At 36.2% G+C, this 25,834-nt stretch overlaps 1 protein-coding gene across 5 annotated transcripts in view; it reads left to right on the top strand.

Moving 5' to 3' along the window:
* Nucleotides 1–25,834, top strand: part of AHCTF1 (AT-hook containing transcription factor 1) — an 81,052-nt gene that overhangs the window by 51,469 nt on the left and 3,749 nt on the right. For all 5 annotated transcript variants that reach the window (XM_036277605.1, XM_036277604.1, XM_036277606.1 and 2 more), the window contains 12 exons: nt 1,798–1,942; nt 2,020–2,151; nt 3,120–3,270; nt 4,166–4,316; nt 4,607–4,714; nt 7,403–7,595; nt 9,277–9,480; nt 11,616–12,012; nt 14,506–14,629; nt 16,193–16,272; nt 18,580–18,788; nt 20,269–22,090. In XM_036277605.1, the coding sequence (XP_036133498.1) occupies nt 1,798–1,942; nt 2,020–2,151; nt 3,120–3,270; nt 4,166–4,316; nt 4,607–4,714; nt 7,403–7,595; nt 9,277–9,480; nt 11,616–12,012; nt 14,506–14,629; nt 16,193–16,272; nt 18,580–18,788; nt 20,269–22,090 (3,716 nt within the window). The remainder of the gene's footprint in view (nt 1–1,797; nt 1,943–2,019; nt 2,152–3,119; nt 3,271–4,165; nt 4,317–4,606; nt 4,715–7,402; nt 7,596–9,276; nt 9,481–11,615; nt 12,013–14,505; nt 14,630–16,192; nt 16,273–18,579; nt 18,789–20,268; nt 22,091–25,834) is intronic.

Genomic DNA, 25,834 nt, shown 5'->3' with positions numbered 1-25,834 from the left:
CACTAAATCTTACATCGAAGTGCAGATGTTGGAAAGTTAGGAAAAACACCTTTGAAAGGCTGCTGGTTTTTCTTCTTTTTGATTCCATTGTCCTTTGATTCAATCACAGCATGTTTCTCTGATTTGCTAAGAATCCTCATTTCCTCCTCTGTAGCCGTAGCACACAACGTATAATGTAAGAGTTCTAAACCTTGTTTCTCTTAAGGACAGTAAAGCTTCAATTATCCAGTCTCCAGAAATTTAGCAATATTGTGTCCTATACAAGTAAGGTCAGAAATAAAAACAAAGGACCACTTAAAATTTCCTCAGATTTATTTCATTATCAACATTAATTACTGTAACTTGGTTCACATATTGGTTTTTTTTTCTCCATTGATTTTAAAGAAAGGGGTAGGGAGAGGGAGAAACATCAATGAGAGAGAACATCAATTGCCAGACTCCTACATGCCCCCACTGGGGATTGGGCCCACAGCCTGGGCATGTGCCCCTGACCAGGAATCGAACCGGCAACCTTTTGGTGCATGGGTGGATGCCTCACCACTGAACAACATTGGCCGGGCCCATACTTTTTTTTTTTTTTAAAGGCAAATGGTACCCTGGCCAGTTTGGTTCAGTGGTTAGAGTATTGGCCTGCAGACCAGAGAGTCTCAGGTTCGATTCCTGCTTAGGGCATGTACATACCTTGGTTATGGTTCGTCCCCAGCCCCAGTTGGGGTTGTGTAGGTGGCAACCAATAGATGTGTTTCTCTCACATCAATGTTTCTCTCCCTCTCACTCTATCTGAAGATAAATCCAAAAATGTCCTTGGGTGAAGATTAAAATAATAAAAATTATAAAAAGAAAAAGGCAAATGGGTAGTTACCATTCTTTATTAGTATTATTTTAGTAAGAAACTATAGCTAAAGCTTTTTTATTAAGATGCCCACTACAGTCTAAATTACCTATTGACTTAGAATTAGGAATGATGTTTTTTAAAGAAAATTATTTCCCTGATATTCCTATCTACTTGCCATTTTTTATTTCTGTTTCCTTTCTGCTTTGCAAGTTATCAGTCTCTCAAAAATTCTAAGTACCAGATTAATCATTGTTCAGTTTTATTGTATATTTTTCAAGACATTTTATAATCTAATGCATAATCATATATTAGCTTTGTTTATGGGTTAACTTTTTAACATGGTAATCACGATACTGTTCTAAGCTTTTTTTTTTTTTAACTTTTAATGGTGGTATATCATGAAAAACACTGCTTCATTTAATTACCTATTGCCCATAGAAGGATATCTCAGTGTCACAACATGGTATCTACATCTGTCTAATTTGACCCAAGTTCTCTAGTCAGCTCTTGCTATAGATCAGCCCAAATCTTCTATTACTAAGCTAAACCGTTCACCTCCCCATAAACACAATATGCTTGTTTCTATCTATGCTCATTTTCTTTTCTATTCTTCCTTTTGCTGACTGTGACTTCCTTAGGGGCCTGGCTTTGTCACACCATGCTAATTTTTCAATTCTATTCAGCCCACATTAGTTTTTTATCCTCTTTACCTTCTCTGTGAACTTACTTTCCTTTCCTATTATTTTACACTTAATTTTATACTGTCTGTGTCATTATTTAATTCTTTAAAGATGCCTTGTTGGCATTATCAAACTTCATTGTTCACTGATTAGTATTCACTAAAATTAAGTACTCTTAAATTATATGTACAAAGTATCTTTGAGAATCTTTAGGTGGATTACTTGTTCTATACATTTTTAAAAGCTTTTCTAAAACTAAACTTTGATAAATACTGATTTCAGGTGCATGATTGAGGCCTGGAATTTACTGCGACACCATTATAGTAGATCGAATATAGAAGAGTTACTAAAGCACACATATAAAGTCTGTCAGGAAATGGGCTTAATGGAGGATTTACTGAAGTTACCATTTACAGACACCGAGCAGGTAATGGCTTATCAGTAAAAACTTGTCAGAAATTCAGGATATGTTAGTAGTTTACAAATCTATTATGTTCTTTCTAGGAGTGTTTGGTGAGATTTTTGCAGTCCAGCACCAGTGTTCAGAATCATGAATTCCTTTTAGTCCACCATTTACAGCGTGCCAATTACATCCCTGCCTTGAAGCTGAACCAAACTTTGAAGATTAATGTTACGGTACAGTTAAACTTTTGTTGTGGGGGACAAGAGAATAAGGAAAACTAGTGACATTGTTATCTAAGAACTTGTAGTTTAATAACCATCCATGGAGCTTTATATACATTTGAGCTTGGGGAGTCCTCTTCTTACCTTCTATAGCAGAATTAGGAACAGGGTATTATTTACCTAATTTTTTTTTTTTTATCCTCACCTGAGGACATTTTTGCATTTATCTTCAGATAGAGCGGGAGGGAGAGAAGGAGGAATAGAGAGAGAAACATCGATGTGAGAGAGACACATCGAGTGGCTGCCACCCACACGACCACAACTGGGGCTAGGGACAAACTACAACTGAGGTATGTGCCCTTAGCGGGGAATCAAACCTGGACTCTCCGGTCCACGGGCTGATGCTCTAACACCTGAGCCAAACTGGCCAGGGCACCTAATACTTTTTATATATGCCACTTCTGTTTAAATGTCTTTATACAGTCTTGCCAGACTAATCACTTCACTCAGGGAAAAGGAAAGGATGAGGTTGAGGACAGAGCAGTAGAAATTATATAGTACAAAAGAGTATGGACTTCAGGGGTCAGACTGATTCTTAATTTGCTCTATGTTCTTGGATACTCTCTGTTCCTTGGGTTCCTCATGTGTAAAATGATAATATCGCTTTGTGAGGATATATGAAGGTGTGTGTGAAGTAACATGTAGATGTTACCAATACAGGTAGAAACTTAGTAAATAACAACTGGTGTCTTAATTGTGAAGAATCAAGACTGGATAGGAAAGACTTGGAATTTATTGATAGGTAAGGTTTGGTAATGTAATTAGGTGTGTATGAGGTCCTTGGTTTGAATAAATGTATATGTAAGAAGAAGGAAGATATTCTTAGGTATTCATAATTACACTATAAATGGTAAATTTATAAACATAGCATCTAACATGTTTGGAGATTACATTTTTACAAGTTATGATATGTTCAATAGAATGATCGTGATCCTCACTTGCGGGAGAGAACAGCGGCTCGAAATTCTATATTAGAGCAGTATGGGAAAGTTCTTCCTAGAGTCCATCGAAAATTAGCCATTGAGCGAGCTAAGCCTTACCATGTGTCAACATTATCAGTTATTCGAAAAGGTAAGATTTCATTGAAAAATGTCAAAGTATTGAATTAGAGAAGATATTAACACATTGCGTACCGCGTAGAAATCTCTAAGACATACGCTAGGGACCACATGCTTTTGGGCATACTGCACGTTAGGTTCTGAGCTGCACTCATTTGAACCAGCAGATAGCCATCCATTCCCCAGCTACTTCAAGAATATAGAACGGTGTGCTGTTTTTCGTTCGAACTTCGACCCTCAGGGCAAAGAGTCACAAATACAATAATCCTATGTTACCCTGAGTTTCAAAAACTGAAATAGCTAATGCAACTGCAAACCCGAGTTAACTCGTGTGCAGTCCGCAACGTTTGGGCAGGAAAACACGAGTTAACTTGTGAATGGTCAAAAATGTGTTAAATGATTACTTTCTGCAGCCATTGCTATCTTATATTTTAGCTCACTTTTTATTTGAATCATCACAGTAGTGCTTTTTTTTTTATTGGCTATTCTACCCCAAGAAATTTAAGGCTTTCTTGTTAAGTGTGTACAGTTTATTTAGTAATATAGTAAAGAATGAGAACTTTTTAAAATTTCATTTGAGCCCTGGCCGGTTTGGCTCAGCGGTTGGAGCATTGGCCTGCAGACCAGAGAGTCCCAGGTTCGGTTCCCGCTAGAGGCACGCACCAAAAATAAATAAATAAATAAATAAAATTTCATTTGAAGACTCTTGTCCAACTTTTTGAGAACAAGTAACTTTCACCATTTCCTAAAATCCCAAATTGTTAAATTTCTGCATAGATGTTATTGGAACATACAATTTTAACCAAATTTTTATCTTGTGATCTGTTTTCCAGTCACTCTTTTATATTGTCTATTAAAATCCTGGTGTTCAAGAGAGTAAATTAAATCTTTCATTCTTCATTTTACAGTTTCTCGGCCCAAACCATTATCAGCTATTCCAAAGCAAGCTGTAATAGGGACTGTGTTAACAAGGTCAGCTTTCATCCATAATGTGTTATCTAAAGTTGGAGAGGTTTGGAAAAGTGATGAACCTAAAAATAGCATCTTAGCCTACAATGGGTACGTTTTTTTAATACCTTTTGTATAATCATGTTACTTGTCAGTCTTCCCTGGATATCAACAGCATTCATAAACAGTCTAACGTTAGAGTTTATTAGGATATGTAAAAAGGAAAAACTTTCTGTTGGCTACTTTGTTTCAAGAAGAATGTTTTTTGTCTTTAAAAATGAATACGTTCATTGGTATTTGTTATTAAACAAAATATACAGAGGAAAAAAACAGCTTCTTACAGCATTTTAAGTTTAATGTTCCTTGTGATAATCAAAGGTACATTTTTATTTTCTTTGTAGTCCTAAAATAGAAGGACCTTCTCCTGTAGTATGTTCTCTCCCAGATCCAGAGCTGCCTGGAGCATTTGTTGGAACACCTATTTTAAAAACATCACAAAAAGTTTCTAGGTAAGGATTTATTAAATCATTTTTAAAGACACAATCTTGGATAATAATTACACTAATTTTTAATTATCTCTAAAATTTTACAAATATTCCGAGATGGTTTTTTTTTAATTCTCACTTGAGGAATTTTTTTTCCATTTATCTTCAGACCGTGGAAGGGAGAGAGAGAGAGAGAAACATCATTGTGAGAGACACACATCGACTGGTTGCCTCTCACGTGACCCTGAACCCACACCAAGGTACATGCCCTTGACTGGAATCAAACCCACGACTCTTTGGTCTGAGTGCCGATGCTCTAACCGCTGAGACAAACTGACCAGGGTTTGAGGTTTTTTGTTTTGTTTTGTGTTCTCACCCAAGGACATTTTTGCATTTATCTTCAGATATGGAGAGAGAGACACACACACACATTGACTGGTTGCCACCCACATGACCCCAACCGGGGCCAGGGACGAACTGAGATATGTGCCCTTAGCGGGAACCAAACTCAGGACTCTCTGGTCCGCAGGCCGACACTCCAACCACTGAGCCAAACTGGCCAGGGCAGGGTTTGAGTTTTTAATACTTGGTTTTTAAAAATAATTTAAGCAGTAGTACAGTAATTTTAGTAAATTTTACATCAGCTGGTAGACTACTTAAGTTATTTGCTTAATGATATCAAAGAAGCAAACTTATTAAAATCATGATAGAAATAAATTAACCAACTTGCTTTCTTTAATATAATCTTGTTGATCCGTAAATGAAGGTTGTTTTTATAATCTCGGATTTTGACTAGCATATCTTGCAGTGAAATAGAACAGGATGAAATCAGTGAGCACTGCATATAGTAAGTTAAGTGCTATTTTATGTAATTTATATTTTGTATACGATCTAAAATGTATTACTTATTTGGATCATGGTCAAAATGTTTTTGAGGAAATCCTAAGGCATAATGCAATAATTAATATTTTCTTTAAAAAATATAATCAAAAATATTTTTTCTTGATAGTATTGTTTTAGTGTAAGAATTTGGCTTTTACTCAATAGGTGCTGATGCCATTTGTTGCATAGGCCCTGCTTTTGAGAAGCAGTCATTCATAAATAGGCACTTAAAACACAAATGTTAGCACAATGTAAGGCATTTGACAAAATATCTATTTGGGGTAGCTCCATCTAAAAGTAAGTAAGTAAATAGTTTACAAGTACAGAATTTGAATACAAATGAGGTAGAGAAGGGAAAGAAGAATTAGAACAGACGATAGAGAAAGAAATGTCAAGCAGCTTGATTGAATATTCTTGTTTAATGGAAGTCTCAAAGCTGTGCTTAGAATGGAATAATAAGTAGGAAGACCCTGTGTTAAGAAAATGCTTCTTGCCCTGACCAGTTTGGCTTAGCAGTTGTAGCATACGCCCATGGACCAAAGGGTTGCAGGTTCGATTGTGGTCAAGGGGACACGTACCTGAGTTGCAAATTCAATTCCTGGCCCCAGTTAGGAGGCAACCAATCTATGTGTCTTTCTTACATCAATGTTTCTCTCTTTCTCCCCTACCCCCACCCCTTCCACTCTCTAAAAATCAGTGGAAAAATATTCTCTGGTGAGGATTAACATACATGAAAAAAAGAACGAAAATGCTTCCTATAAATACATGCCCAGGGGTAATTGGGTGGGTCTTCAAGCACCTATTATCTCTGTTGGTCTGCCCCCTCTAATTGTGAAAATCACATCTGAACATAAAGGATAGAATGATGGGAAGGCACAACTGGAAGTTTTTGTATCTTGGCACTAAAACATGCTGCACTTTTCTGGTTATTCTCAATGAAGCAACATAGGCATTTTGGGATAGTGAAGAGGAACTGTTTTTACTGCTAGAACATATAACCATACAATAGACTATTAGGAATTGGGAAAGGAGGAGTGACCCATATGGTTCAACAGAAATTGTAACCTGAAAATTTTGCTTTCAAGTTTCAATTATTTATTTGTAATTAATTTATAATCTTAAGCAGTTTGGACTGTGTTTGCTTAGTACAAGTCATTAATGAGATCAGTTTTATCACTTGATATGAACTGGGTCCAGGGCATTATAGAAAATTGTTCAGATTCCATTTTTGTCACTAACTTCATTAATTTGGAAAATTAACTGTTTTTGTTGGTCAGTCTAGTCTTTGCAATGAGAATCATACAAGTAGAATAAACCCGTATTCATTGTGTACATCACATGTAGGTGAAAGGAATTTTTTATATGTTGATGAAAATGATTATAGCAAATGGATTGCTAGGGAAGCATTGCCCTATTTTCTTTTTTTAATCTTCACCGAGGACATTTTTCCATTTTTTGTTCAGATAGAGTGGGAGGGGGAGAGGAGAAGAGAGAAAGAGAGAGAAACATCGATGTAAAAGGGACACATCGAGTGGTTGCTACCCGCACGACCCAACCGGGGCCGGAGACAAGCTGTAACTGAGGTACGTGCCCTTAGCGGAAACCAAATCCAGGTCTCTCTGGACCGCAGGCTGATGCTCTAACCGCTGAGCCAAACTAGCCATTTTCTTAATGTCCTTGTAATAAGATTTATACTTATATTTCATGTAGTTATATTTACCAGTGAATGTAAATTATTTTGTTTCTTTACTAAATTATTTTGTTTCTTTTGTATAACTCAATAAATAAGTTACCAGGATTTTTCTATTCATATGTGTACTCTGATTACAGACTGCTGGATTTGGTTGTTCATCCTGTTCCCCAGCTTTCTCAATGTTTGGGGTTTATTCAGCAAACACCCATAAGATTTCCTTTGTACCTAACATCCACTTCATTGCCAGAAAGTCCACAATTAAAAGGATCAGGTCCAAATACCTCCAGAGCTTCAGAATTACATTTACTTGAAACTCCTGTTGTAGTTAAGGTGAGTATTACATACCTAGCATTCATAGTGAAGCTAAGAAGTTACTATTTTTTAAGTAGCAGGGAGAAATAAGGTATTTATAACTGATATCTTTGGGTAATCGATGGTTTAAGCCTTTTTCTTTTTGTGGGTATCTTTCTGTTTTTTTGTTTTTTTTTTAATCCTCACACGAGGACATTTTTTGCATTTTTTAAGATAGAGCGGGAAGGGGAGAGAGGGGTTAAGAGAGAGAGACACATTGAGTGGTTGCCACCCACATGATCCCAACCAGGGCTGGGGACAAACTGCAACCGAGGTACATGCCCTTAGCGGGAACCAAACCTGGGACTCTCTGATCCATGAGCTGATGCTCTAACCGCTGAGCCAAACCGGCCAGGGCTCTTTCTCTATTTTTACATCTTAAATAGATTTTATTGAATTTACCCTTTGTGCTTAAAAGGCATTATGCGCAAGGTTAACAATTATATGGTTGTCCTGAAATTAATTCAAGCCTACGTGATCTTTATAAATTGTCCTGTATTCTTTGAAAAATACTTCCACATTTTTGGGTTGGCTTTTTTATTTTTTAAATTCTATTTCTTATACCCTTTTGCTGTTACTCTATCAAGTGCTTTTTAGTTCTTAGGTTTATTTAATTCTGGCTCCTTTAGTGCAACTATAAACTGTTGTTATTTTCTACTAACAGGTATCTGTTTTTAAATTGCCTCTAATCCTCTCTGATAAATTACTAGTTGAGAAACCACAAAACTAAACTTAGGTAACTGGTAACAGTAGTCAAAACCTTCATATTGTCAAAATGTTTTTACTTATTTTATGCCTTAGTTCCGTGTCCAGTGTTCTAGATCTAATCCTAGAATCTTTTCTCCTTTAAAAAAAATTGTTTCTTTATGAACCAGGGGATTTTTTTATTTTTCAACTTGAGTAAAAGATGTATCAGTAAATGCTCATCCTAAAATAGTAATCTTTTTCAACTTATTTTAGTAACTAAGACTATTACGTTCCTGACATTTAATATCCAGTACAGTATTTCTAACATTTTTTTCTTTCATCAAAAAAAAATAAAAAACCAAGATAATTTTGTCCCTGCTGCCAAAAACAATCTAGAAAAATAAAAATCAGTATAATCTTGTAACAGATTTAATAATCTATGGTGTAATTTGTTTACTGGTCCTTTAGAGAAGAAGTTAAGTGAAGGGATTATTTCTACTAAATAGTTTCTTTGCTGTTTTTATTCATTATAATAAATCCTCAGGATTTTTATCAGTAATTTAGGTACTGTTGGATTCTAAAACATTCTTAAAATTAGTCTTATTAATTTAAATCAGATTTCTGTAATTAAGCTGGGTTCTGTTCATCACACACTATCATCTCTTTCACCTAACTCAAGTTTTCTGAGCCGTGGGTAAATAATTTATCATATTTGTGCACTTTATTTGTAAGTTGACTTTAAACTGGGAATAACCACGGTCTTTAGAATGATTATGGATACACTTTTATATAGTCTTACTTGTAGAATGCTCTAAATAGAATTTTATATTTTTTCAGTAATCTGTAATAAAACTTACTTATGTATTTATTAGAGATGAGAATATAGCCACAATTGTGACTCAGTTAACCGTCTATCCTTATGCATGTACCTTTTATAAACTAATGGTGGATTTTCATTTACTCTTTGTCATAGAAAGCTAAAACTTTGGCCATGTCAATTACTTCTTCTGGATTTACTGAGTTCACTCCTCAATCCATCCTAAGGTCTGGTCTTCGATCAACACCTTTAGCCTCTCCCTCTCAGTCACCTGGAAGGTCTCTTACTCCTCCTTTACGACTTAAAGAAACTAGAATTTCATTCATGGAAGAAGGCATGACCACAAAATGGATCGCTGGAGTAAGTTTGATACTATTTGGAATAAAAAAGACAAAAAGAGAAATTCAATTTAAATAATATCACTGTAACTGCACTGGCCTATGGGTAACCGTTGTCAGACATTTACTCTACAGCTCAGTACTGCACTGGCCAATTTCAGACCTCCTGTGTTGAGATGGCCAATCTTAGACAGTTAACCACGCTCAGTGGTCTGATAGCCCTCCAGATTTCCAGATTCTTGTGAAATTCCTGAGAAGGAATTCAGACCTTTAGCCATGTTAGCTACTAAGGCGGAAGTCTAACCCAACAAAAACTCACAGTATTGGGGACGGGGCTACAGCTTCGCTACACACACAGCCCAGTTGGACTGAGGTCCAGAAATTGACTTTGGTCTTGACTTTAGCTGGGCATCTGACCTTAGTTCCAGAGTAATAAAAGTGCTAGGCACTGTTCAGAGCACATTACGTGCATTAACATATTTCGCAGAAACTCTGCTGTTGCACAAAGAATTATATCCTGTCCTGGCCAGTTTGGCTCAGCAGTTAGAGCGTTGGCCTGTTGGTCCAGAGAGACCCCGGTTCGGTTTCCGCTAAGGGCATGTACCTCAGTTGCGGTTTGTCCCCGGCCCTGGTTGGGTTGTGTAGGTGGCAACCACTTGATGTGTCCCTTTCACATCGATGTTTCTCTCTCCCTCCCTCCCTCCTACTCTATCTGAACAAAAAATGGAAAAATGTCCTCGGGTGAGGATAAAAAATAATAATTATATCCCCATGTTACTGGAAGGGAAAAGGTGAGTTTCAGTGGAAACCTCTGCTTTACCTACAGGAATAGGGTGTCTCAAAATACAGCCCGCAGGCCAAATCCTGTTACTGCCTTTTTTGTGAGGTCCACGAGGCTCACAAATGTTTCTTGCATTTTTATAATGGTTAGAAAAATCAAAATAATATTCTGGGACATGTGAAAATCAAACTTTTGTCCTTAAAATAAATCTTTATTGGAACATAACCATGCCAATTTTTTCTGTGTTGTTTACTCTCACTACAGTGAGTAACTGCAACAGACTGTGGCCTGCAAAAATGAAACTGTTTATTATATGGCACTTAAAAAAATTTTTCCTGTATTACAGGACACCCTTCAGGGTATTCTGAATCTGTGGAAACTTTTTATAAACTCTGTAGTTACAACTGATCAAAAAATAATTTTTGCCTATGGACATGCAAATAAATTCTGCCAGGTAGAAAGATATTCTCCTACAATTATTTTTGACTTGCTCTGCGCATTCATTTTAATATTCCTGATTTGTCTTTTCTTTGGATCTCCTTTAAAATGGTGTTAACAGCCAACCAGTTCTTCTCATTAATAACGAGTTAACAATAAAAATAAATAATATACTATTGATTTTTGTATGTAATCTTGACTAGGATATTGACTAAGCCAAATCCATCATTTACAGGTGAATAAAGTAGGACTCAGAAGCACCAACTAAATTGCCTACAAAGAGCTATTTGGTGGCAGAAATGAAATTGGGTCTAGAATTAAGACCTAATTTTTAGTCCTTGCATTGTTACCTATATTGTTTCTCTTACTAAGTTCCTAATTGGTTGTCTATTTAGGAGGATATATCTTCAGAGCTCCACTGTGAGTTAATAGGAACTCAGTTGATGATTTTTTGGTCATCTTATTAAAGTCTTGGAAATACTGATTAACAGTCATTAATTTTTTTTTTTTTTTTTTTATCCTCACCCGAGGACATTTTTGCATTTTTTGTTCAGACATAGCGGGAGGGAGAGAGAGGAAGAGAGAGAGAAACATCGATGTGAAGGGACACATCGAGTGGTTGCCACCCGCACGACCAACCAGGGCCGGGGACAAACTGCAACCGAGGTACATGCCCTTAGCGGGAACTGAACCCGGGTCTCTCTGTACCGCAGGCCGACGCTCCAACCGCTGAGCCAAATCGGCCAGGGCAACAGTCATTAATTTTTAATCATGTGTCTGAAGAGAATGGATTGAGAATCCATGAATTTTGATTGAGAAGAGAATTTAGAGAAATACTGAACATGGAAAGGAGGGTGGGTATGATTAGGATTGATAGCTTAGACTTAACTGTGATTTTTACTGGTAAATATTATTTTTCAAAACCTTTTACTTAACAGGCTGCAGATGATAGCAAAACAAAAGTATTTGTTACCATACCTTTCTATAAATGTGGAATTCCAGGAGAAACTGAATGGCTGAAAAACAAAGATAAGACATCTTTTCCCCTGAATAGCCCTGAAATGGACCAGCAGGAAAGGGTTATGAGGTCAGAGGATACACCTTCACAAAGTTTGGAGAAACTGGATATGAGCAAAGAAAATAGCAATGTTTCAACCGAATCATTGGAATATCAAGATGCACCATCACCAGGAGATTTTGAATATATTTTCATGGCCTCTAATCCAGGAAACTCTACTGAACTAATTACTAATTTAACTGAAAAAACTGAGAAGGACAGCAATAATGATGTGTTTGAATCAGAGGTAATTCCTCTAGACCTGGAGAAACAAATGGGTAAGAACTCATTTCCAAACATTTAAAATGGCCATTGATACTCTTTATTTGTAATAGAATATTTTCACCATAAGAAAAGCATCAGAGTTAAGTAATTAAATGCATACTATAGCACATCTTATTCTTTCCACTTACAAGTAGGTATCCGATACGAAGGGATAAGAACTTGGGGTTTTTTGGAAAGCCTTATAGCTATGAAAAATACTAACTTTAGACAAGATTGCTATTAACAATTTTTAACTTACTCAGCTTATCTAAAAAGCTGCTCTGAAACCAGGAAGTTCATTCTACTCTCCCTCTAAAGTAATCACTAGACAATCATAATACATTTACAAAGGCCTATGAATTTATTGTGCTTATAATCATCTGTCAAAAAAAATTTTAAGCCCTGGCTAGTTTGGCTCAGGCATTGGAGGAGCGTCAGCCTGAGGACGGAAGGGTCATAGGTTCAATTCCAGTCAAGGGCACATACTAGGTTGTATTGTGGGTTTGATCCCCAGTCCTGGTCGGGGTTGTAAAAGAGGCAACCGATTGTTGTCTCTCTCCCATCGATGTTGCTCTCTCTCCCTGCCTCCCTTCCACTCTCTAAAAACTGGAGCCCTGGCCAGTTTGGCTCAGCGGTTAGAGCGTCGACCTGAGGTCCAGAAAGATCTGGGTTCGGTTCCTGCTAAGGGCACGTACTTTGGTTGCAGTTTGTCCCCAGCCCCGGTTGGATCATGCGGGTGGCAGCCACTCGTGTCCCTTCCATGTCGATGTTTCTCTCCCTTTCTCTCTATCTGAACAAAAAATGAAAAAATGTCCTCAGGTGAGGATTTAAAAAAAGAAAAAACATTTTAAGCTCCTAATGTGTGTGCTAGGTATTGTTGGGGTGAGTAAAGTAGACATGGCACCTGCTCGCATGTAATTTAGAGCCTAGTGGACTGTGTAAACAAACAAGCACTTACTACATAGTTTGGTAGTGATATGCTAGGGGACATAGAAGGGATCAGGGAGACACCAGGGAGTGGGGAAGGAGCAGATTTGGTGCAACAGAAAACTTTCTTACTCCTGCCCAGCTTTAACAAGCTTATCTAAAGGTGGTAACTCCTAATTTTAAATCTGTAAAACCAAATACTTTTATGAAAATCTGGGTCATTGTGGTATCTGGTGGGAAATACTTCCTGTCTGAGCTGAAGTAATGTTTCTTAAAATGTGAGTCCAGTGAAGTTTGGGCCATGATGTCTTTATTTAATAAACATAAGCTTTTATTGCTCTAAAATTTTAGGACTGTTTTCATAAACAGTATATGTCTGGAAGTGTACATAACTCTCTTCATATGCTGTGTTCCACTAAAATATTTGAATGGTATTAGTTAGGTTAGGACATTCATGGCAGTGTTATTTATTGATATTCCTAAATTAATGCAGTCTTTTTTTTTTTTTTTTAATCCTCACCTGAGGACATTTTTCCATTTTTTGTTCAGGTAGAGTGGGAAAGAGAGAAACATCGATATGAAAGGGACACATCAATGGCTGCCTCCCGCAGGGCCCAACCAGGGCCGGGGCCAAACTACAATCGAGGTACGTGCCCTTAGCGGGAACTGGACCCGGGTCTCTGGACCGCAGGCCGATGCTCTAACTGCTGAGCCAAGCCGGCCAGGGCAATAATGCAGTCTTAAATAGAAATTTCTATTGTTTTTGTGGGGAATTATATAGCACACATGCTAAGTTTGTGATCTGGGATAAGCAGTATAACTATCTGTTTTTTAATCTTTAAAATGGGAATAACAGTACTACCACTTTGAACGTTGAGGATTAAGTTAATTGATGCATATAAAACACTTGTAGCAGTGGCTGTTAAGACAAAAGTGAGAAGTGATAGATTAAAGTAGGGGGCTCTTGGGCTAGACTCAGAAGGAACTTTTGTTGATAGTCTAATGTCAAGGGAGTAAATAAAACAACATACAAAAGAGTACATCCAGCAACTTGTTAAAAAGTAGTAGTCCAAAGCCTGGCTGTTGTGGCTTAGTGGATTGAGTGTCATCCCATGTACCAAGAAGTCACCAGTTTGATTCTCCATCAGGGCACGTGTCTGGGTTGTGGGCTCAATACCCATTGGGGGTGTATAGGAGGTAGGCAATCGATGATTCTTGTGGTAATGTTTCTATCTCTCCTTTCCTCTCTAAAAAAAAAAATAAAGACATTGTTTTGTAAAGTACAAGACCATGGTCCGGCTGGTGTGGCTCAGTGGTTGAGCATTGACCCATGTACCAAGAAGTTGCCAGTTCAATTTTCGGTCAGGGTACATGCCCAGGTTGTGGGCCAGATCCCCAGTGGGGGACATGCAGGAGGCGGACAGTCGATGTTCTCTCTCATTGATGTTTCTGTCTTTCCCTCTCCCTTCCTCTTCTCTCTAAAATCAATGAAGGAAAAAAAAAATTAAAGTATAAGACCATGAGTAATTGCTCAACATTAAACATAAATAATTGTGAATATTCTTAACTGTGATTTATAGGCACTTTAGAAGATGCAAAAACAAAGGATCTCTTAGTTGCAGAGGAGGCACTTTCAGGATTAAATCATTTAGGCCCCGTTCAAGGGGTTGAAGCTTCTCTTTGTGTACCACCAATCCATGAAAGGTAAGTTTTTAGAGAAAATTCCAAATATTAATGTTTAATGGAACTAAACCAGTAGTAAAATAGTCTGTGCGTAAATCAGCTCTTTAGATTTTTGACACTTCCATATTTGGGAATAGTTTGTTATGAAATCTTAGAATGATACTAAACATTGCCTGAATATACAGAAACTTGCATGGTGGATTGAGGTAGAACTCATTCTTTGGTGGTTCTGTATTTGTTGAAGACCAAATATTTTATTCAGTCATGCATTCCTCCATACTCTTCCATTTTTCAGTGATTTCAGGATGATCAGGTGTAAGTTTCCTCTAGTACCAAGGTAGAGCGTAGGGGAGATGGCTCAGAGGCAGTCTTGTCCCCTACCATTTACTAAACTTAACCACATAAAACTTAATTTATGACATTGGTTTATTACTTTATATGTCCTGAGAGTGACTCTATAAACCACTCTCAGAAATCAATATCATAATAGTCACTTCTCATACATTGCACTTAATCATATGCTTCTTTTCTAAGAGGAGAAATCTTCATTAGCTGGAATATTTGCCAGGCCTTCATGGAAAAAGTGGGAGAAAACAATATGAAAGGATAATCCAGATTTTTTTTAAATTAATTCTAATGTTTTCTTAATTTAATGAAAACTAATATTTCCTGCAATGGGTTTGACAGATAGCAGTCACAAAGCAAAGAGCAGTCATGTGACAGGAAACTCTGTGGTCATTAGTTTTAACTAGGTGAATATTCTACATCTTGACAAGCTAGTTCCTTTTTAAATATAAAATAATTTAGTTCTTATTCTTACTCTAAACAGTGTGACTGAGAAGTCATACAAATATATTTATAAATAAATGTATAACTTACCTTATAATTGTTTTTCCTATTTTCAAAAATCAGCATGCTTCAGTTGGGTTTTGGGGAAAGGCCAGCTCAGAATATTAAGGGTCACTGTCAGTATATTTCCAGAACTTAATTTCATTAAGAAAGTCCCATTTGTTTTCTCTATTCTGAGTTATTATACTCTTTACAGTTAGAAGGAGGTTCAGTATTTTAATGCTGAGTATATAGGAAATATTCCATAATATTTGACAGTTACTTGGAAAATGTGATCACAGGTAATTAAAAATTGGTAGAAGTGTAATTTGCACTGAGCAACATTTTGTTTTTTTATTGATTTTAGAGAGGAAGGGAGAGAGAGATGGAAATATCAACAAGAGATAATGTCGATTGGCTGGGCCGCCTCCTGCTCCCCACTGGGGATTGGGCCCACAACCTGGGCATGTGCCCTGACCGGAAATTGAACCACTGACCCGCACCGGCTGGGCTGTACTGAGCAACATTTTAAATAATTTTATTTGTCGTTTAAGGGCATGTCAGTATTGCCAACAAAGTAAAATATTAGAAAATGGAAGAAACAAATATAACATTACTTGTTAAATTCACTTGCATTGTATTTCTCTGAACCTTGGTTTTCATCAGGAATATGATAAGAAAGGGAGTAAAGTTTAAAGCATGTTCGAGTAGATGAGATCTTTTCCCACTGTAAAGTATGTATTTCTATTTCTAAAGGAAAAGCCTCACCCCGAAGTCCAAGGTACCAATTTCAGATGATGTATCGGTTGAAACCTGCACCTCTACAATTCAAGCAGGTAATGATAAATGTGTGTATTATTTTGATTTGAGAATTATTTTGTTTAGGTGTTTTGAATAAAAAGTTCTGTTCTTAGAACAAAGGAGTCTATTCAGATTTTTTTATCTTGTGTGTGTATGGTGTCTGGAGGTGTATCAGCTATCAGAACAGTGGGTTACTTGTAAGGCACACTGAGTCTAACATTGGAAATCTTAGGATGGTTTTTGTGGACGTGTTTTCCTTCAGAACATCAAAGAAGAGCAAAGTAAATTGCCAGACTGCATACCTGCTGCTTGATCTTCTGGGACTCATATTTATACAGAGCAGCTTCCTTTTTATTCTGTGTTTGTGATAATAAAAGTAATCTTGGTCTTACATTAGAAAGTAATCACAAATGACTGAATTAACTCCAAGGAAATTTACAAATATATGGAATTCATTTGTTTTTTGAGTGCTTCCTCTCAGTGCCTGGCTATATAGAGATGAGGAAGATATATTTTCTTCAGTGAGCTCACTGTTGGATTTGGGGGAAACAGACGTCTTGCATGCCTGTCCAGGCATTTTACTTGGGGACAGAATGCTGTTTTATTATGTTGGTGTGCTCTCACTAGAGCACATGCTCTTTACATTTTTTTTTCCTTTATTGATTTTAGAGAGGAAGGGAGAGAGAGAACATTGATTGGCTGCCACCACCCCTGTGCCCCTCGTGGGCATGTGCCCTGACCAGGAATCAAACTGGTGACCTCTTGGTGCATGGGTCAAGGCTCAACCACTGAGCCATACCGGCTGGGCACACATTCTCTTTGTTATATCCTTCTGCTCATCACATTACAAAGACCACTTAGGACAGGCTTGTATAACTTGTTCCCCTACCCCCAATTTAGAATACTATATATGTGTATTATAAAATAGGAGAAAATAGTCAAACATGAAATAAAAATCTTCATAACCTGGTTAACCACTTTAAGAATCCATTGTTAATAATTTAAAGTATCTTTTTCTGAGCATACTTGCCCCCATGTGTTAAAAGATAAATATGGTAACCAAAGTGTATAGGGGCTTGAACCAGACTGTTTGGGTTCATAATGCAGTTCTGCACTTAATATGTATAAGACTGTGGGCTACACACAGTCTGTAAAATATTAATAACTTTAAATGTTAAAAGGTCAATAAATGATAACTATTACAAATTACCAAAGATTATTTAAAAAGCAACTTTTTCCCCCATTTAATATGCTTAAGACATTTTTTCTTGTCATTAATTTAGATTAATCCTGTTCTTAATGGTTATAGTATTCCATAGTATGGATGTTCTCTGGTATGCTAACTAGTTACTTGTTGGTCAGAGTTTGGGCTGATCACCATTTTTGTTTGTTTTGCTGTTTCATTTCTGCAGTGAATATTCTTTTGTATATATCTTTGCACATTCTGTGTCATCATTTCTGTTGTGTAGATTCCTAAACATGGATTTGCCAGGTCAAAGATTTTTAATATCTTATTTTCTCAAATAAACGTGTTTTTTTTTATACTTTCATACACTGATGATTGGAAGATAAAATGTTTTTTGTTTTTGTTTTTTTTCATTTTTAATAAGCATTCTTTGTATATTAGCCCCATTATCTATTAAATGGGTTAAAATGCTTTTCCCTAGTTGGTCATTTTAGTTTAAATTGTTTTACATATTTTTAATTTAGAAATTTGTGGTGTTCACATTCTAAATCCAAATATGGCCTGCAAGTACTAATGACATAACATTTTGGCAAAGAGGAAGGTGAAAGAGAAATTTATTTTTAATGAGCTGTCCATTCCCAAGTTTTTTTTGTGTGTGTTTTTTTTTTATGTATTTGTGGTCACGTGAGTGCTTTCTGCCAAAAGAAAGTTATCTAGCCCTTTTCACAGCCAGATCAAAGCCCAGATTGCATCTCTCTCAGGTAATTCTATAATTGCTCAGCAAGGATAGCTGGTTATCTAACCAGGTGAACATAATTTTCAGATTTAATAAGGAACAAATATCAATATGATAATGCTGTGAGGAACTTTCACAGTAAGTGCAAAAATTATATTCCAGTTGAGAAGAAACAATGTCATTTTTAAATGTGAAATTTAATGTCTTTGTGAAAAGCACATGTATTGTTTAAACTGAATACTTAAATACTGAAGAAACAAGATTAATGTGTAAATAAAACAGTTTTGGCAGTATAACAATTTAAGGAAATATTTTCAAGTGCCGTATAGCCTTTTTCCTTATAGTGTGTTTGTGTATGTGTGTATATATAAAGTTTTTTCAACTTACAATTTGAAAGACGAACTGTCATTTTTCTTTCAGCTATGGCCAATGTCCTCGGTGACAGTGGAAGTTGTGGGCTCATTATCTCTGAAAGTCCTATTAGCTCTGAACATAGGCTTGACCAGGAAATAGTGGTGAATTTTAAAGAAGATCATGAAATAGAAGTTGATGTACTAAAAGAAAGTATCGACTTACCAGAAGAAAAGCCTCCAATTTCTGATGATTCTCCTGATACTCAAGACATTCATGTAAAAAAAATTAATTTTTTAAGTTTTTGTCAGTTTTTCTGTTTTGATTTAGTTAGGTTTGAACTACAGCTTGAAACCTAATATATTCATTTATTTGCTATATAAAAACCTTTATAAAAATCTGTTTCAAAATATTTTGTGGAATATAAAAGAACATATTTTGTAAGAAACTATTTTCCTTACTTAACCAAAAGGCTATGTTAAAGTCACAATTTTTAACAATTTAATTTTTGCTTAGTACCTGGTTCAAATGAAAGTTCTTTTAGCCATAAAAAAATAGATACTGGCTACTCCATAGACAAGTATGACATTGAAACTGTCAGAGCATACATTTGAAAATAATTGAATATGGTTAAGTAGAATTTTTTTCCATGCATACTTGTGGGAGAATGATATTTATATATCTGGCTGGGGTTGAACTTCTATACACTCCAGGAAGGATTTTTTTCCTTGATACTTAACATGACCTATGGTTTCTAAAAATTCTACCAATTCTCTCCTATTATCAACAGGCAGCTTTTATATGATAAATAAATTTAAGATTAGGAAAAACCAACTCTTCTTTATAGGAATTTGCTTACATAGTATTTGGAAACTTTCTTAACTCATAAAAATGTCATGGTTGTCCATATTTATCTTTATGACTATTCTCACTGTGAAATAGATGGATAAAGTCCCTAATTTCTTTAGCTGGGAATTAAAAACTTGTGGGCATGGTATAAGTGGGAATCCTCATTTCTGGGTATTTCCAGTCAATCATCTCATTGAATGTTTTGGGAGTGGGAAAATGTCATTGTCTAGGTGGGTGGTAATGTTCTACCTTCTTGGTCAGGAGATCTCTCTGTTACTTTCTACCTCCTCCTTTTTCTCCCCTTCCCTTACCAAAAGGTAAATGCAAGGACCATTCCTTCTTCCACCAAACCCTTGCAGGAGAGGTACTGAACTTGAAAGCCTTAGGAATTTCATGGTTTATGCAGCCCCAGCAAAGGGAAGAGGATTGAGTCTAGCCCAAGGGAGCTTATGTAGGTGAATTCTTCTTCAACCTTATGGGGATCATGCTGTTTAGAAAAGTGTGGATAGTTAGGTAATTTGGGGGTTATTTCTTTTTGTCCAATTAATTTTTTTTCTTGGGTGAGAATAGAGTAAGTCCTTATTAATTCTTCTCACAACTGTTAGCATCATCATAATTTTCAAGGTTTTGTTAATTAAGACTGTCTTTTTTAGCCAGGGAAATGTGGATGTCTACTTTTAATTCCATTCAGAATCTCAATCTTTCTGTCTAGTTATTTTGACTAAGAAAGTTTGATTAAGTGGATATTTTATAAAGTAAACCCATAAGTATATGCCATGTCAAATGTAATTTGTTTAAAATTCATACACCAAGTGTGAGGTGCTCGTTTAAAAACATGGTTTTAAGTTAAAATAAATATATATACATATATAATTCTTTAACCAGTCTCTTATCTTTAATTTATTTTAGGTGATTGAAAATGAAAAGCTTGAAGTTCAAGATTCAGATCAAGAGGCTAGGAATCTTTCATTTAATGAGTATCCCTCAGGAACTCTTAAACTTCAGTATAATTTTGAGACCATAGAGCAACAGTTTTGTGACTTGCCTGATAATAAAGACTCTGCTGAGTCTGGTGACATTGCTGAAGTAGATGGGGAACTTTTTGTGGCTCAGAGCAACTTTACCTTAATATTGGAAGGTGAAGAAGAAGTTGAGACGGGTGATTCTGCAGTATCTACTGTGTTAGCTAAAGCAGCTAACACAATAACTGAGTCAAAACATGTATACACTGGGGAAAATGATAATCGTGGACATGTTGCAAATTTGCCATCTATCATAACTAATGCTCAAGAGTCCCAAAAGGTAGAGACATTACCATATGTGCCCGAACCAATTAAAGTAGCAATTGCAGAAAACTTACTAGATGTAATTAAAGACACAAGAAGTAAAGAAATTACTTCAGATACAGTGGAACAGTCCATTCATGAAAACATACCTTTAATAAGTCAAAAGGTAATGTGTTCCACCAAGTTAGCCAAATCTACATTTAAGAATGTTCAGGAACCAAGTACAGTGACTGGAAATGTTAGCCAAGTTGATGACATGACTCCATCCAGAACTCGAACAAGAAGACGTGTCCAAAGCCTGGGTGTTAAATCAGGACAACAGGAAGAGGCAGCAGATGCTGCTACTCCTGAGATGCTGGGGCTTTCAGTTAAGAAGAAAACTCGGAAAACAAAAATTTCTGAGGCTTCTGAAAGTGCCTTTTCTGATGTCAAAGAAATATCTCAGAACCAGCAAATACCTCAAAATTCTAGTACTCCTAAGAGAGGAAGGAGAAAGAAAGAAAGTAATCAAGACACATTAGAGAGTATTAATTCTGTGGAAGAAGAATTACAGGTTACTCCATGTAGGGTATTAAGAAGTTTAAGATCATCTCGGCTGTTGGAACCAGCAACCACAGAAACTTCTTTTAGAAAAGAAGTTAAGCCTTCATCTGTTACAAAAAAGACTCCTAAAAGAATGAAAAGATCTGTAGAAAATCAGGAAAGTGTTGACATTGTAAATGATCTAAAAGTTAGTAAAGTAGCAAGTCCTAGCATAAGTAAAAGATTGAGATGTACCAATTTAGAAATTTCTGAAGATACAGGACATGAACAAGATGAGAAATTCAGTGAACAGCAGCTGCCTATTCAGCGTAGCAAAAGGGTTAAAAAGAAAGATGTTAAGGCATCAGATGTTAGAGAAGATTCTAAACTTGATTCATCCCAGTTGACTCTTCAAGCAGAATTTGATACGCCTGCTACACCTCGGAAACGTGGTAGACCAAGAAAAATTAATCCATCACTAGATGCAGGATCCGAGGCTGTTATAGAAGAGACAAGTACCAGGAAGAGCAAAGCTCTCAGCATCCAAAAGAGATCTACAAGAAACACATCAGTTAAAGGTGAAAATATTGATGTTGGAAAACCAACTTTAGAAAAATCAGTTTTAGTGCCAAATGAAGAACTTGTTACAGTGATGAGCTCTAAGAAAAAGATTACAAAAAGGATTGAAAATCAAAGCCAAAAACGTTCATTACGCTCAAAATCCGAAAAAGACATAGATGAAGACATGATGCATAAGGAACCAAATGACAGAGAAGAAAAATTACTTGCCAAAACTCCTTTGACTCAATTTTCCCGTGGCACAAGGACTAGATCTAGCAAGATCATCTTACCACCGGACTTTTCTGAACCAGAAAATGAGTCTTTATTTTCTCCTGTGTCAAAGGTTCCAAGGAAAGAGAAAGGTACTTTTATTTCTATTCAAAGCACAATTTTCATTTTATTCAGTCCTCAGATTCAAAACTGTTTTAAGCATGATTTGATTTGATTTAGACTCTAATTGATTATTCTAAAGATGATTTGTAGTTACAGGGAATTTCCTCCCCTCCAAAACAAAACAAAATATTGATCTGGTTCAATGTAACCTTTTAAATTCTATAATTCACTTGATTTAGGTTTAATTTTTTAGAACAATATCATTTCTTTTTAATTTGTTCTTATATCTGAGTGACTTAATTTTGGTTTCTCCCCAAATGGAAACAATTTTACTGATTAGGATACAGAAATTAAGTCCATATTGTCTATTGCCCATAAACTGCCCTCATAGCCACTGATGAAATAATTGTATTGTTTGGTTGGCATAGTTCATACCTTCTTAGTGAGGGTGATGGCTCTTTGACAAGGGTGAAAATAATTTACTCTGTTTATGGTTAAAGCACTGATATACATTAAGTACATAAATAGATATGATATATATATACACACATATATATATTCATTCTGTTAAGAGTTCTTACGGGTGTGGGGGGAATATCAGTGAAGGAGGCAATTAAGAAAAAAGGTCTAAAGAGGCAATAAGGAAAATGTCCAGACACTGGTGTAGCTGAATAGATCCCATAAGGTACTTCTTTGTAAGGGTGATGAAAATGGTAAGGTAAACAAAATGTAGTTGTTTACTTAAGTTATGATTTAAGATTTGAATTTCAGCAAAGCAGCTCAGGACTTGTAAGAGGTGACTTTGTTGTTTTATTTAAACGTTTTAAAAACGGTTGCATGTATTTTTAAATGCATTAGTGAACATCCTGTATAGTTTCTTTCTGATTTAAGAAATGCCAAGGGAAAGATAAGCCATTTAAAAATCTGCAAACTGATATTTTCTGTCTTTAACATTCAATATACAAAAACCTCTTTAAATATTTGAATTTTTGAGAAATGATACTGATCTAAAAAATTCAGTTTATGCAGTCATTTGTTGTATTTATATAGCCTGAGTGCAGGAAAGAGCCCTTTGCCCATAGAACTTGATTATTTGTCCTAAAAATGATATGTAGTTGTAGGGGGTCCCCTTCCCCAAATTTTTTTTATTAAAGTTTCTATTTTGGTAGTACTGTATATACATAATTCAGTTTCTTCATGGTATTGTGAAAATATGGTTGTGCCTATATTTTGTATGGAAGAGAATGAAATGACAAAATGTGAGATTTTAGCTAATTTACTAAGGGTGCTCCATTAAAGGTAAAATGAAAACATATACAGCAGTGGGAGGGGCAAAAGAATATTATCAACATAATTCTTTTATACTTTCCTCATGACTTAGAAGTGTAGTAAACACAAAATTCCAAGTTATTTTGGTGTAGCATAATGGCAAGCACATCAAGAACTCTGATCTTTTGTCGTCTTTACAATTGTCACGTACTATAATTTTTTTCTGTAATAAAAATAATGCCTGCCACAGAAAATTATAATTTAAAAGTAGATACTCTAGCCACCTAGAGTACTACTAACCACTGATTATATGTTCTTATGTATCTTTCCAGTCACTGGCATATACATAGTTAAGTTTTTTTCTTTAAAAAACAATAAACCCATAAACTGGTTTGTGGCTTTCCCACCCACCCCACCACCTTATTTCACGAGAATGTTCAGATACTCCTATTCTCAAAACCCTGAATGTGCGTGGTTTTTGTATTTTTTTGGTTTTGTTTTATATACATTGACAGAGTCCATGTGTAGCAGTTCATCTTACTAAGGTGCCACAGACTACTTAAACAATCTCCTGTTAGGCATTTGAGTTGTTTTCAGATTTTCTAGTAGTATTACGTAAGAGAAATTTGGGGCTGGGATTACTCATTTCTGCCACTTGCTAGCTGGGCAGAAAGTTAACTTTTCTGAATCTTGTTTTCTTATCTTCACAATGAAGGTAATAATGCCTACCCTACAGGGTTCTTGTGAGCATTCATGACTCTAAGGAAGTAGTTACCACCATAGGAGGCAGTTTCCTCCCTCTTCGGCCCTGAGATTGTAGTTTCTGTACAGTACTCTTAAGAACATCTCTCTCTTGCCCTGGCCGGTTTGGCTCAGCGGTTAGAGTGTCGGCCTGTGGTCCAGAGAGACCGGGGTTCGGTTCCCGCTAAGGGCATGAACCTCGGTTGCAGTTTGTCCCCGGCCCTGGTTGGTCGTGCGGGTGGCAGCCACTCGATGTGTCCCTTTCACATCGATGTTTCTCTCTCTCTCTCTCCCTCTTGCTCTATCTGAACAAAGAATGAAAAAGTGTCCTCGGGTGAGGATAAAAAAAAAAAAAAAAAGAACATCTCTCTCCCACGTGCCTTTTTTAATTGTTTTTAAAGCTCCTTTAGGGAGTGGTGAGAGGTTCAGTGATAGTGGATACAGATAGATCGGATTAGAAATAATTTAGATTATTAGAAAGCTGGAGGCTGTCCTCTATCGAAACCTGTCAAAGAACCAGGTTATCTTAGAATTTTATTTAGATATGTGTTTTATAGCTAAAAGAATGCGAAGCTTGGCATTTCAATAGATTTTCTCCAGTTTCCATTACTCATCAGCAGATATTTAAGAAGGATCTGTTATATGCCTAGGCTATGCTAGAATATACATATATTAATTCAGTTCTCACTAAAACCCAGTTTAGTACTGAGGAAATTGAAGTCCAGTGAGACTGAGCATCTGCATCACCCGGTAATAGAGAGTGGTGTCCTGGAGCCGGCTCCTAGCAGTGAGAGTCAGCTGTTAGAATGTTCATCTGAGCCAGTCCTGGGAACGTTTATACCACAGAAATCAGCAAATATTATAAATCAGAGCTGCTTCCCCACCCTCACTCCTCCAAGGCTGTTTGCCAGTCCATTGCTAGGTTTGAAATCTAGGTCTTTTGAACTTCTTAATCCTTAAGTAGCAAGGTCATCAAAACTTACACTCAGGAAGCTGACAGAGCTGGATGAGGAAATTAACATACAAGTCTTGTCTGGCTAATAGAGGCATATAGAAGGTGCTGAACATTTTTACACATGACAGTATATTTTTGTATGTCCTTACTTCTTTAAAGTGGAGGGTAGAAATCGTATGTGAAGAATACGAGCCAGTCTTTGAAAAGCCAAAGAAGCTGTTGCTCCAGGTAGCCTTGGAAGAGAAAATATAATGTATCATTTTCATAGAAAGAATAATGATATGTCTGGTTGCCACCAGTAACCCCAACCATTTCTGCCACTTATCAGCTGGGAACAGAGATAACATTTCTGACCGCATGCCTATTTTGTTAAGAATTATATGCTTTAAATGCAGAATTTTACATCTTGTAGAACTCTTGATTATCCCAATAAGTGAAGTAACATAGAACTAAAATTTGGTCATTTTATTTCCAGGATTTGTTATTTATATTCTTAAAATGATAATCATAACAATCCAAACATCTGGGAAGCACTTACTGTGGGACACACATTGTTCTTAATCTTTTAATCTTCACAATAACTTTATAATGCTATTAATCCCATTTTATAGAAACTGAGGCACAGAGCGGTCTCAGTAACTTACCTCAGGGCCCATAGCTAGTAAGTTTAGAACTTGGGGTTTAATATCTGTCAGACTGGTTCAGTTACACCATGCTGCTTCCACAATTACATTGCTAAAACAAAATCCGAGATTAAGTCTGTGATAGATGTTTTCACATATTCTAAATCATTTCTTAAACCATTTTT

The sequence above is a fragment of the Molossus molossus genome, unplaced genomic scaffold (genome assembly GCF_014108415.1).
Source record: "Molossus molossus isolate mMolMol1 unplaced genomic scaffold, mMolMol1.p scaffold_m16_p_23, whole genome shotgun sequence".
NCBI classification, from domain to species: domain Eukaryota; kingdom Metazoa; phylum Chordata; class Mammalia; order Chiroptera; family Molossidae; genus Molossus; species Molossus molossus.
This window is presented reverse-complemented; position numbering and strand designations above follow the sequence as displayed.